General features: G+C 46.0%; 1 protein-coding gene across 1 annotated transcript in view; it reads left to right on the top strand.

Moving 5' to 3' along the window:
• The window catches only part of Atp10a (ATPase, class V, type 10A), a 69,706-nt gene that overhangs the window by 30,280 nt on the left and 26,675 nt on the right, over positions 1–12,751 (top strand). Inside the window, 6 exon segments of the mRNA XM_013011905.1 lie at positions 880–1,011; positions 2,502–2,632; positions 4,971–5,223; positions 7,855–8,072; positions 10,163–10,357; positions 12,502–12,726. Coding sequence (XP_012867359.1) covers positions 880–1,011; positions 2,502–2,632; positions 4,971–5,223; positions 7,855–8,072; positions 10,163–10,357; positions 12,502–12,726 — 1,154 coding nt within the window.

Below are 12,751 nucleotides of genomic sequence, written 5' to 3'. Positions count from 1 at the left end.
TTATATATAATACATTATAACATACTATTATATCATAAATAATGTATTATATATAATACATTATAACCTATTATATCATGTATAATGTATAATATATAATACATTATAACCTTCTATTATATATAATGTATAATATATAATACATTATAACATACTATTATATCATATATAATGTATTATGTGTAATACATTATAATACAGTATAACCTTCTATTATATCATGTATAATGTATTATATATTATACATTCTATTATATAGTAACATACTATTATATCATGCATAATGTATAATATATAATACATTATAACATACTATTATATCATGTATAATGTATAATATATTATACATTATAATACATTATAACATATACCATTATATCATGTATAATGTATTATATATTATACATTCTATTATATAATAACATACTATTATATACAGTAGATGTCAAAATTTTATAATATATAATGTAACTATAAAATTGGTATTACCTATTATAATATATACATAATATTTATATATTATACTGTATTCTCTAATAGTATGTAAATATAGTTACATAATATAGATGAGTATGAGATTATATAACTGCAAAATTACATAAATATAAAAAATTTCTACATAAATTTATGTTTGTATGAATATGAGATTATACATATAAAATTATTTTATATAACAGAACTATACCCTATTATGCACTTATAGTTTATATATGAAACTATTATATATAATCAGTTTATACTTGGCCAGATAGACTGAGTGTATCACGTAACTATAGCCAGACCACAGCATAATCGTTCACCCCATAGGACCCCCCCCCCCCGTTGGTCCTGTGTACGTGGGGGCATTGGTTCACTGTGTGCCTCCTCCTCCCCTCCCAGGGCACGAAACTAAAGCTCTGTTGAACAACAGTGGGCCCCGTTACAAGCGCAGCCAGCTGGAGAGGCAGATGAACTGCGACGTGCTGTGGTGTGTCCTCCTCCTCGTTTGTATGTCTCTCTTTTCAGCCGTGGGTAAGTCTTCCAGACAGCTCATCAGCTGAGGGGCTGTGGCCGAATCACTTCCGGAGAGGCCAACCTGGCAGGCCGTCTCCACTCCCTCCACGCCAGCACCACCTCAACTCTAGAGTTTGAGTCCAGTAGCCATGTGGGAGATACCTAGATGAATGGGTTGTGTGTAGTTAGGTTATTTTCTGAACTGATGAAGACCTGGAAGGAAGAAGGGATTCATGGCCAAGGTAGTAATGAGCCCAGTGGAAGAAAATTCAGGAAGCTGGAGATGAACTCATAGCAAGAGAAACATCAGTGTTACGGCTGGGAACTTCATGGAAAGACAAAACTAGTGGCTCCTAAAGAGGGGCGTATGTGCGTCTTGAAGGGGAAGGAGAGGGTAGAGGCAATAGTGGATATGACCTTCACCTGCTGTCCTCCAGAACCAGGCAAGTGTGATACGATCCTGATAAAACGATGTACTGAACACATAAATTATAAGACTTCTGTTCTTAGATAGGTGCTAGACCCAATTCGTGAAATGGCATGCATTTCCATTGGCTTCTTATTCTGTGTGAGGATTGCTGGACCCTTGTAGTTTCTATCTACCTACTGGGGAGGCCGAGACCTGAGATTGGGATTTCAAAGCCTGCCTTGGGCAGAAAAGTTTGTGACACTCTTATCTCCACTTAACCAGCAAAAAGCCAGAAGTGAGGGCATAGCTCAAATGGTCAAGCACCAGCCTTGAGCAGAAAAAGCTAGGCAAGAAGAAACTACAGTCCTGTGTTCAAGCCCCAGTCTAGACAGACACACACACACACACACACACACACACACACACACACACACACACACACACACATAAAATGATTACATTTCAAAATAATGATCAATGTTGCCCATTGAAAAACCTGTTGCTTTTACACTAAGCAGCTCACGAGCCTTTTTTGGTTTTGTTTTTGGTACCAGTCCTGGGTCTTGAACTTAGGCCCTGGGGCCTATCCCTGAGCATTTTTACACATGATGATTGCTTAACCATTTTGAACACACCTTCACTTCCAGCTTTTTGATATTCATTAGGAGATAAAAGGTATTACTGACTTTCCTGCTCAGGCTGACTTTCTGAACCTTGATCTCAGATCTCAGCCTCCTGAGTAGCAAGGATTTCAGGTGTAAGCCACCAGCACTAAGCTGAGACTGGTTTTTGTGGGGGAGTTTTGGTGAGACGTGCTCTGGCAAACACTTTACTAGCACACAGGCACTTTTGCCTTCCGACCAGTGGCGCCACTCAGTACCTCCCGATGTGAGGAAAATGTCAAGTCCAAATTCCTCCATCAGTCTGATCGTGAGTGTCAAGAATTGGCTGTGCTTTTACTGTATTGCAGGAAAGGAAAGCTAAGAAACAAAGAGCTGTGTCCCGTAACAAATTGTAGTTTTTAACCTTAATTTTATTACCAGCTGTGACCCCAGCTTTCACTCGGCTCAATAACCGTTGTCTTTGCATGTGGCTTCAGGACATGGATTGTGGGTTCGGAGGTATCAAGAGAAGAAAGCATTATTCGAGGTCCCCGAGTCTGATGGCAGCTCTCCCTCCCCAGTCACAGCGGCCGTGTATTCCTTTTTGACAATGATCATAGTTCTGCAGGTATGATCACTGCTTTAATTCTCCACAGAGAACTTCAGAGTCATTGTGCTCACCGAGGATTTCCAGTCACTGCTGTAGCCCGGAAGGTGCCAATGGTGTCTTTCTAGTGTGATGCTTCTTTAATTTCTTTCATTTATCTATAGGGTTTTTGCCTTAGGGGATGTTCAAGTCAAAATTCTCTTTGAATAGTTGGATGTGGTTGTGGTCACTGCTTCATTGATTTTCACATGTTTTTAAAAAATTGGGGGGTGCATGACAATGATGACGGAAGGTAGATCTTCATGCGTGCTGTACAGGTGTGCTGTCAGTGACCCCTTGCTTGCTCCGCTAACTTCAGCTGAACTTCATCCTGGGTGCCAGTGGCTCCTGCCTGTAATTTTAGCTCCTCAGAAGGCTGAAATCTGAGAATCGAGGAATGAAACTGAAAAAGTGGAGGTGGGGCTCAAGTGATAGAATGCTAGCTTTGAGTGGAAAAAGCTCAGAGACAGTGCCCAGGCCCTGAGTTCAAGACCCACTATCAGCACACACTCACACTTACACACATACATACACACCAGTGGACCAATGTGGAACTGGGTCTATAAAAAGATAGTATATTACTCAAGTTTTGGTTTTTTGTTGTTTTTTTTTTTTTGGTCGGTTGTGGAGCCTGAACTATGGGCCTGGGTGCTGTCCCTCAGCTCTTCAGCTCAAGGCTAGCGCTCTACCACTTGAGCCACAGCGCCACTTCTGGCTTTTTTCATTTTGCTTTATGTGGTGCTGAGGAATCAAACCCAGGGCCTCAGGCATGCAAGGCAAGCGCTCTACCACTGAGCCACCTTCCCAGCCCCCTCCTTAGCTTTTTTCTGTCAAAGCTAAGGCTCTCCCATTTGAGCCACACCTCCACTTCCAGCTTTGGTGGGGCGAGGGGAGTTTAACTGGAGAATTGGAGGTAAGAAAGAATCTCAGGAATTTCCAGCTCAGCCTTGCTTTGAACTGTGATTCTCAGATCTCAGCCTTCTGAGTAGTTAGGATTACATATGTGAGCCACCAACACCAGGCTGAGCATTGTTTTGTGTTTTTTTTAAAATTTTTTTATCATTGTTTTACCACTAGTATTCATTCATATATCTTCCCCACCCCCAAAACAATACCCAATCCCTGAGAACGTATGTCCAGAAGATTTGTTAGTGTAGGCACAGTGTTCAAGTGAGAAGAAGCAGGAAAGGTCACTAACCTTTTGGGAACACAATGGCCAGAAGGTGCGCACTTAGCCTCATCTAGAAGGAAAACCTCACTCTTTCTTACCATAGGTGTTTTAGCCAACCAGAAAAAGCTTTATTTTGAATTTCAAATTAGTTTTTGTTTTGTTTTGTTTTGTTTTCGTTAGCCATGGGACTTGAACTCAGAGCCTGGGCACATCCCTGAGCTTTTTGCTCAAGGCTAGTGCTCTACTACTTTGAGCCACAGCACCACTTTGGGTTTTCTGGTGGCTTATTGGAGATAAGAGTCTCACAGTCATTCCTGCCTGGTCTGGCTTCAAACTGCGATTGTCAGATCTCAGCCTCCTGAGCAGTTAGGATTACAGGCGTGAGCCACCAGTGCCCGGCTAGTATTCAATATTGGAATGCTACAAAATGAACAGTGATTTTAAGGAAGTTGATGTTTTTCTCAAAGTCTTCCTCCCTTTGCTTTGGTTTTTTAACTGTATTTTTTTTGTGGGGGGGGTCTTTCCTTTTTTGGGAATTGAACCGAGGACGTTACACTGGCTAGGCACGTTGCTTTGCCAGTGAGCTACATTTCAGCCCTCCCTTCGCTTTTTAATCATGCATCATGGTGGAAATAGATCCTGTAGTATAAACTGGCCTCCTTTTGTGGCTGCTTTCTGAACTGTGGGGTTGCGTCTGCAAGTGACAGACAGCTTCTGTCACCCAGGGCCCAGGGAAAGCCTGGGGGTTGAATATTGCTGTGGTTTGAGATGACTTTGCTTTTACAAGGAGTCTGACGATGCTATGTTTTTCTCTTTTTTTTTCTCTTTTCTCTCTTTCTCTTCCTAGCCTCTCTCAAGCAAACCTTAGTAATACGAAAACGCTTGCTTCTCTCCAGACATTCCCAGACACCATAGTGGATTTCTGCTCTGCAGGTGCACTTAGGCTCTTCCTAGTTTAAACTCTTTTTGCCAATACTCTAATCCTTTTCCAATAGTGACTCTAAACCAACCCATGTAAGCGCTTCAAGGTACAGTATAGTTCCTGTTCCTTGTGGTTTGTAGTCGTTTGTCAGTGAAGTAGATTGGACTAATTCTGTGCTTTCTGGTGCTTGCCGTCATTCATCCTGTGTGCTTTCTATCTTCTTCTAGGTTTTGATCCCCATTTCTTTATATGTTTCCATTGAAATTGTCAAAGTGTGCCAAGTGTACTTCATTAACCAGGACATAGACTTGTATGACGAAGAGACAGACTCACAGTTGCAGTGTCGAGCTCTGAACATCACCGAGGACTTAGGGCAGATACAGTACATTTTCTCCGATAAAACTGGCACCTTAACTGAAAATAAGATGGTTTTCCGAAGATGCATTGTGTCTGGTGTTGAATATTCTCATGATGCCAATGGTGAGTCTGGCAGGGTGGGTGTTGGGGACTTCCAGGATGGGCTGGACAGGAAGGCTGCTATGTCTAAAACTATATCCCTCCACCCCCACTGCACACACACCATCACCACCACCACCACCACAAGACTCAGAGAATGCTGATCTTCACCTTGGGAGCCTGAAGCCCGTGCTATTTATAGAACAGGCTGACATGGCCCAGCTCACTGCAGAGTCTTTGGAAATGATGGCCATCTATTTCCGTATTCATTTTCTGCCAGGCAGATGCAGCAGCTAGCCAGGGGTTTCACACCCCCGAGGAACTCATTTTCTGGGGCAAAGCAGTCGCTTTACTGTGCCACACCAAAGGGACAGAAAGATGTTCCCTTTGTCACTCATCCATCTTCCTGTTATCAGCTGAAATTCTCAGAAGGGCCGCCTTCTTTCCCTTGGAACACAATGTCCATGGGAGCTGGAGAGAAACGCAGCGCCTCACTTGTGATTATCTGGGCAGGCCCTCCTCCTCCCAGCTCTCTTCTTATCCTCGGCTGCCTCCTTCCTTGTTGAAGGAAGCCAGAGAGTTACTAGTTTCCTAAGCCCAAGGATGACTGGAACCAGCCATCCCCAACCCCGCCAGGAGAGGGCGCTACGGGGAACATTCTCCCACTCAGGAGTGTTTCTGAGGGCGATTGTATGTCCAAAGAGGACTCCCTTTCTTTCCTATATCGGCAGCAGAGGACATCAAAAGCCATGCCCAGAAACAAACTCCTGAGTTATATAGCCCAAGCTCCCTAACACTTAACTGTCTTCCTTCACTGTACAGTTAAAGTAGCCTAACATGGCACGTCTTGTTTACTGTTTTTTCTGCCAGCCCAAGTAAACTGCCTGTGTCCCATGCAGCCATTCTCACTCTCCTTCTGGTGTCATTCCTTTCCTCCTGCCTCATCCCCGGGCCTGCATTCCTTCCCCCTTCCCAAATGCCTAAACTTCCTACAGAATAGCTTGTTCCCCAGACAAAATATTCCGCAACAGCCTTTTAGAATTTCAACATTTCAAGAGAGTCAAGAAGAAGAGGTTTGAGACCTAAACAACGGATGGACTCGAGTCATGAATCTATATTTCAGAATAGCTAAGTGTCTATTTCAGATAAAGGCAAAGCTGGTTACTGGTGACTCATGCCTATCACCATAGCTTCTCAAGAGGCTGACTTCTGAGAATCCCAGTTCAAAGCCATCCCAGGCAATCTCCATTGAATCAGCAAAATGCCAGAAGTAGAGGTGTGGCTCAAGGGGTAAGGTGTCAGCCTAGAGCAAAAAAAACAAAAAAGCTAAGCAAACATATGAGGCCCTGAGTTCAAGTTCCAGAACTGACCTTCTCCCCCCCCACACACACACACAATGAAAGATAGTTAAGTGAGGTGACAGATTCATTAGCTTGACTTAATCCTGCCACATTATATATAGATATCAAATACTGATCCATTTTAGTAAAGGATCTGAGCCATGACCACATGGACCTCTAGGCTCTCATGGCGGCGACTGCTCCCAGGATTGTTGAGGACAGACAGATCTCCCCTTCTGCGGGAGGAAGCCGAACTCCCAAATACACAAGGCTCAAGGACAGACACAATCTCACTGGTCTAGAATTTGTTCTTCCGTGCCATCCAGCTGTCATCAAATTGGGATTTAGGTCACAGGGCTGAACAAGGCCATGGACATTTTCAGCAGGCTTCCTGGTATTAGGGTACCTGGCGTTTCTACCCGGCACTCTGTTGGCACACAATGTTGGGATTACACGTTTGTTTTGAATTAGTAATCCTGACGAACAGTCCAATCACATCATGCTGATTCGTGATGCAACAGGCCCTACAAACTGGGCAAATCCAGGAAAAGTTGTTCAGAATGGTAAGTTAGTAACAGCAGAGCAGGAGTACCACCATTCCCAGAAGGCCCCAGAGACTGTTCAGCAGTGCCTCCGATGGGCTCAACTGGACCATTGCTGCTTGGATTGAGTTTGACTGACTGGACCCAAACTCTGGATGCTTACAATCACACTAGGTGATCACAGAAAGAATATCAGTGTTTTGTGTGTGTTGGTGTATATTTACAAGGAATATCAGTGTTTTGTGTGTGTTGGTGTATATTTACATGTATATAGAGTGATATTTGTGCCAGTACTGGGGCTTGAATTCAGGGCCTGGGTGCTGTCACTTAGATTTTTTTGCTAAAGGCTAACAGTCCACCACTTGAGTCACAGCTCCACTTTGGGTTTTCTTTCTTTTCTTTTTGAGTCATGGGCATGGGCACTATCTCAAGAATAGCTAGTGCTCTACCAGTTGAGCCATAGCTCCACTTCCAGCTTCTTTTGGTAATTTATTGTTAAGAGGTCTCACAGACTTTGCTGCCTGGGCTGGCTTTGAACTGTGATCTTCAGATCTCAGCCTTCTGATTAGCCAGGGTTATAGGCATGAACGACTAACACCTGGCAAGGACATTTTTTAGTCCTTTACTGGTAGAAACTCATTAAATGGGGTGGCCTTGTCATTGGGGAACAAAGATTGTGTGTGCTCTGGGGTGTGGGCTCATGGAACACGGAGCACCCTAAGTCAGCTCAACCTGCCCTCATGATGCCCTGCCCTGTGTCCCTCTCCCCACAGCCCAGCGTCTGGCCAGGTACCAGGAGGCTGACTCTGAGGAGGAGGAGACTGTGCCCAAGGCCAGCACGCTGTCCCAGCGTGGCAGCATTGGAAGCCACCAGAGCGTGCGTATCATGCACCGAACCCAGAGCACCAAGTCCCACCGGCGCACCAACAGCCGTGCAGAGGCAAAGAGGGCCAGCATGCTGTCCAGGCACACGGCGTTCAGCAGCCCCATGGTGAGTGCGGCCTTGTGGGAAGGCTACCCGTCTGCCTTCCTCCTGTCTTGTCACTGCCATTGTTGTCTTCAGTCAGAAGTGGCTGTCTTGGCTGGGAGCTGGTGGCTCATGCCTGTCATCCTAGCTACTCAGGAGGCTGCCATTCTGAGCATCATGGCTGGAAGCCAGCCCAGGGAAGGACCATCCATGAGACCCTTATTTCTAATGAACCACCAGAAAACCGGAAGGGGCGCTGTGCCTCAAAGTGGTAGAGTGCTAGCCTTGAATAAAAAGCTCAGGGAGAGGGCCTGGGCCCTGAGTTCAAGCCCAGTGACCAACAACAACAAAAAAGTGTGTTATATTTGATCAAACAGATAAGCCCCTGCCGGGTACTGTGGCTCTGATCAGTTTTCTGGCTGACAACTTTTCTACTCCCATTGTCTCTTTTCCAAAGACTCAAAGCCCTCTGTGTCATGGTGCTTACAGGCTGGGTAGCTGCTGTGTAAGCCACACAGAGAGAAAGCCTGGCCTGCCAAGTGAAATGAATAAAACATCAGAATAGCCAGGTGCTGGTGTCACGCCTATAATCCTAGCTCCTCTTAGAAGGCTGAGATCCGAGGATCGTGGCTGCAAGCCAGCCTAGGTGGGAAACTTCAGGAGACTCTGATCTCCACCAGTACAAAGCCAGAAGTGAGAATATAGTCATAATATTCTATGTACACATGTGAAAATGCACGGGGAAGATGGAGTGGATGGGAGGTGGGGGGAGCTGGAGAGATGAGAGAGGAAGAGCAAAGGCATAACATTCATCAAAGTGCATGGGACTCAGAAGCTGACAAGCTGTATTATAACCCCTTGGTACAACTACTTAAAGATCGTCATAATGTTTTTAACAGCCAGAAGTAGAGCTGTTGCTCAGTTAATAAAGTGGCCAGCCTTGAGTGGAAAAGCTGAATAGCACCCAGCAGTGAATTCAGTACTGTCACAAAAAGAAAGAGAGACAGAGGAGACAGAGAGACAGAGAGAGAGAGAGAGAGAGAAGGCAGGCAGAGAGGCAGGCAAAAGAAAACAAAAATGTCAACTGCAAAAAAGGAGAGTGGGTCCCTCTCTATACACACACACACACACACACACACACACACACACACACAGAGTATTAATTAGGTAATCCTAAATCCCATTAAAACAACTTCCTCCGCCTCATCTGCTGTTCATGTACTGCCACCAGAGAGGAAAATTTCCGGAAACGAGTGGAAATTTTCTGGGTGGCCTCGCTTCTCTAGATGTGTACAGAATCTGCCACTGAACTATGATAATCTAGAGTTATGGCCACAGGGCCCCTGGGAACGGGGGGAGGGGGGGGAAGGTGGCAGGCAGGTTACTGCATTTGGGACGTTCTCCTGAGGACCTTCTGTAGTGTGTGTGTGTGTGTGTGTGTGTGTGTGTGTGTGTGACAGATGTGTGACAGATGTGTGAAAGATCAGACTTCCTGACCTAGCAACTTCATGATTCACAAATCGTCACACACAGTATGGCAAGGGATACCTAAAGAGCCAAAAAGGAAGAAGAAGATGATGATGATGACCATCATAGATAAATCATGGGTACCTTCAGCCATTTTGATAGGACTTTTTTTTAATGTTTTTTTTTTTTTTTTGGTCAGTCGTGGGGCCTGAACTCTGGACCTGGGCGCTGTCCTTCAGCTCTTCAGCTCAAGGGCAAGAGCTCTACCATTTGAGCCACACCACCACTCCCTCGTAAACTTTCTTGACTGGGCCTGGCTTCCAACCACAATCCTCAAATCTCAGCCTCTTGAGTACTAGGATTACAGCTGTGAGCCACCAGCCCCTGGCTTATTATATCCATATTATTTTATAAGAAATGTTTTACTAGTTACTTGTAATAAAAAACGTGCCTTTCTTCCCATATGTTTGACCTCCACTTCTACAGCTAAAATTATACACAGAGATGACATGTGTGCCTGACATGCCTTTGTTGTCAACTGTAAGAAACCACATCAAGGCCCCTGAAGTCGTTGAGCATGAAAACACTTGCTGGGTTACTCAATCAGACCCAACTTGGGGGGGGGGTCCTCTATTTGTTTCCCCTAGGAGAAAGACATCACGCCCGACCCGAAGCTGTTGGAGAAGGTGAGCGAGTGTGACCGACGCCTGTCCATCGCCAGGCACCAGGAACGCCCCCTGGCCCACCTCTCGCCCGAGTTGTCCGACGTGTTCGACTTCTTCATTGCGCTCACCATCTGCAATACAGTGGTGGTCACCTCCCCGGATCAGCCACGACAAAAGGCAAGTGAAGTGCTCTGTCCTCAGTCTTCCCCGAAGTGACTCAGGCATGCGCCCTGCCTGCAGGGGGTGCCGCTCAGCCTCAACAGCACCTCTCAAATGTGAAGGGTGGACAGGTGAGTTTGGGAGATCTCAGCTTGCCTCAGTGTTTCCTGGACTCGGACAGGGGCAGAAGGAAGCTGCAGACAATGATCCACTCAGCACTCAGCACCCCAGAGCCACACGGGAAGAGGGGGCGGCAGCAAGCTGGATTCCAATCCAGACTCTGGGATAAGGGGCTTGGGTGTTCTGACTTCATGTCTTTAGATATGTCTGTGCTTCTGGTACCTCACTGGGCCCTGGGGTGATGGGTGAAGATTTATGGAGAAGCTCAGAGTGGATGTCAGATGGGTAGTAATAAGGAGAATTCAGTGAGGTCCCTGTGGTGAAGTGGATGAGAATCGGTCAGGTTACCTAGGGGGAGAAACAGGAATCAAGTTGGTTTGGGTCTGGGCTCATATGAAGGCCCTTTCTGAAGAGAAGAAAGGTATTTTTATTTGCTGATTTTTGGGTTTTTTTGGTCAGTCCTGGGGCTTGAACTCTGGGCCTGGGCACTGTCCCTCAGCTCTTCAGCTCAAGGCTAGCGCTCTACCGCTTGAGCCATAGTGCCACTTCCAGCTTTTTCTGCTTATGTGGTGCTGAGGAATCGAACCCATGGCCTCATGCATGTGAGACAAGCACTCTACCCCTGAGCCACCTTCCCTGCCTGTTTGTTTTTATGCTGGTACTGGGCTCACATTCAGTGCCAGGGCACTCACTGTGCCGTAGCTTTGTTGCCCAACACTGATGTTCTACCACGTGAGCCACCCCTCCACTCATGACTTTTTGCTGGGAAACTGGAGATAAAAGTCTCACAGACTTTATTGCCCAAGCTGGCTTTGAATCCTGATCCTCAGCTTCCTGAGTAGCCAGGATGCCAGGCGTGAGCCATCGGCGCCCCAGGAGAAGGAAGGTTTTATGTGTAACCCACAGGCTCCTCAGAAGGCCTGCAGGTGGGCCACACAAGACGAGGGCTGAACCTGTGGATGTGCCAGCAAGCCAGGCAGCCTGGCAGGGGGGAAGATGAGGGCATCCAAGGACTCGATTGTGCCTCTACCTCTTATTCTGGGCACAGCTGAACCCAGCTGAACCAGTGAGCCTAGTGGATCCCAAGTAGACAGGGTTGGGCACTGAGAGGCTCTCATACTGCCTGTTCCAAGGAGGAGCTGTTTCTTGTGGCAGAACACAGATGCCCCTTTCTGGCCTGAATGCAGTAATTCTACCCACATTAAAGCTCACTGGCACATGCGTTGTGTAAGTCTCTGAGCTGTCTAGGTTGGCCGGCAGACACAACCAGTGTAGCAATTATGTATATTATACATACTATCTATTATATATAACACCTAAACATATAACCATATAGTTAATATGATTTTAAATAACATTACATGTTATATAATTATAATCATGTATAATTATATATATTAAATACTAGTATATAATTACATAATATATGTACAGTATACAACATGTATAATTACATATTATGTTATAGTCCTATATACATATAGTATGTCATATACATATCATATATTTACTTTAATAGTTAATATATTGAACATTTTATAAGATAGATATTTTATATAGCACAAAATTAACAACAATAATGAGATAATTTACTAAGAAAGGTTCTTTGGGGCTTAGGAATGTGATTTTTTTTTTTTTTTTGGTCCAGTTGTGGGGCCTGAACTCTGGGCCTGGGCGCCGTCCCTCAGCTCTTCAGCTCAAGGCTAGCGCTCTACCACTTGAGCTACAGCGCCAGTTCCGGCTTTTTTCTTTTTGCTTATGTGGTGCTGAAGAATCGAACCCAGGGCCTCAGGCATGCAAGGCAAGCGCTCTACCACTGAGCCACCTTCCCAGCCCGGAATGTGATTTTGTTTTAATTTAAGTTTTTTTAACAAAATGACACACACTCTCTGCAGCACGTTTTGATCAGGGGAAGGAAAGGCCCGGGTTTGTGCCTGGCCGTGGCGAATTGAGTCCCTCTCTGCAAAGTGGATGCCCCCCCCCGCCCCCCCCGCTGCGGCCCCAGGGTCCCCGCTTGCTCCTGACGCCCGCTTCTCCCGCAGGTGCGGGTGAGGTTCGAGCTCAAGTCCCCGGTGAAGACCATCGAGGGCTTCCTGCGGAGGTTCACGCCCAGCCGCCTGGCCTCGGGCTGCAGCAGCGGGAGCCTGGCCACCAAGTTCAGCCAGAAGTCGGGGTCCAGCTTCCTGTCCAACCTGTCCCACGACAGCATCTTCGACCGGCTGGGCCAGCCGGCGCCGGCCCTGGCCAGCAACGGCTACAGCAGCCAGGCCAGCGGCACGGACGGCGCCGAGG

This window comes from Dipodomys ordii, unplaced genomic scaffold (genome assembly GCF_000151885.1).
Source record: "Dipodomys ordii isolate 6190 unplaced genomic scaffold, Dord_2.0 Scaffold15, whole genome shotgun sequence".
In the NCBI taxonomy this organism is placed as follows: Eukaryota; Metazoa; Chordata; class Mammalia; order Rodentia; family Heteromyidae; genus Dipodomys; species Dipodomys ordii.
Note: the sequence above shows the minus strand (reverse complement) of the source record. Positions and strands in the feature narration are given on the sequence as shown.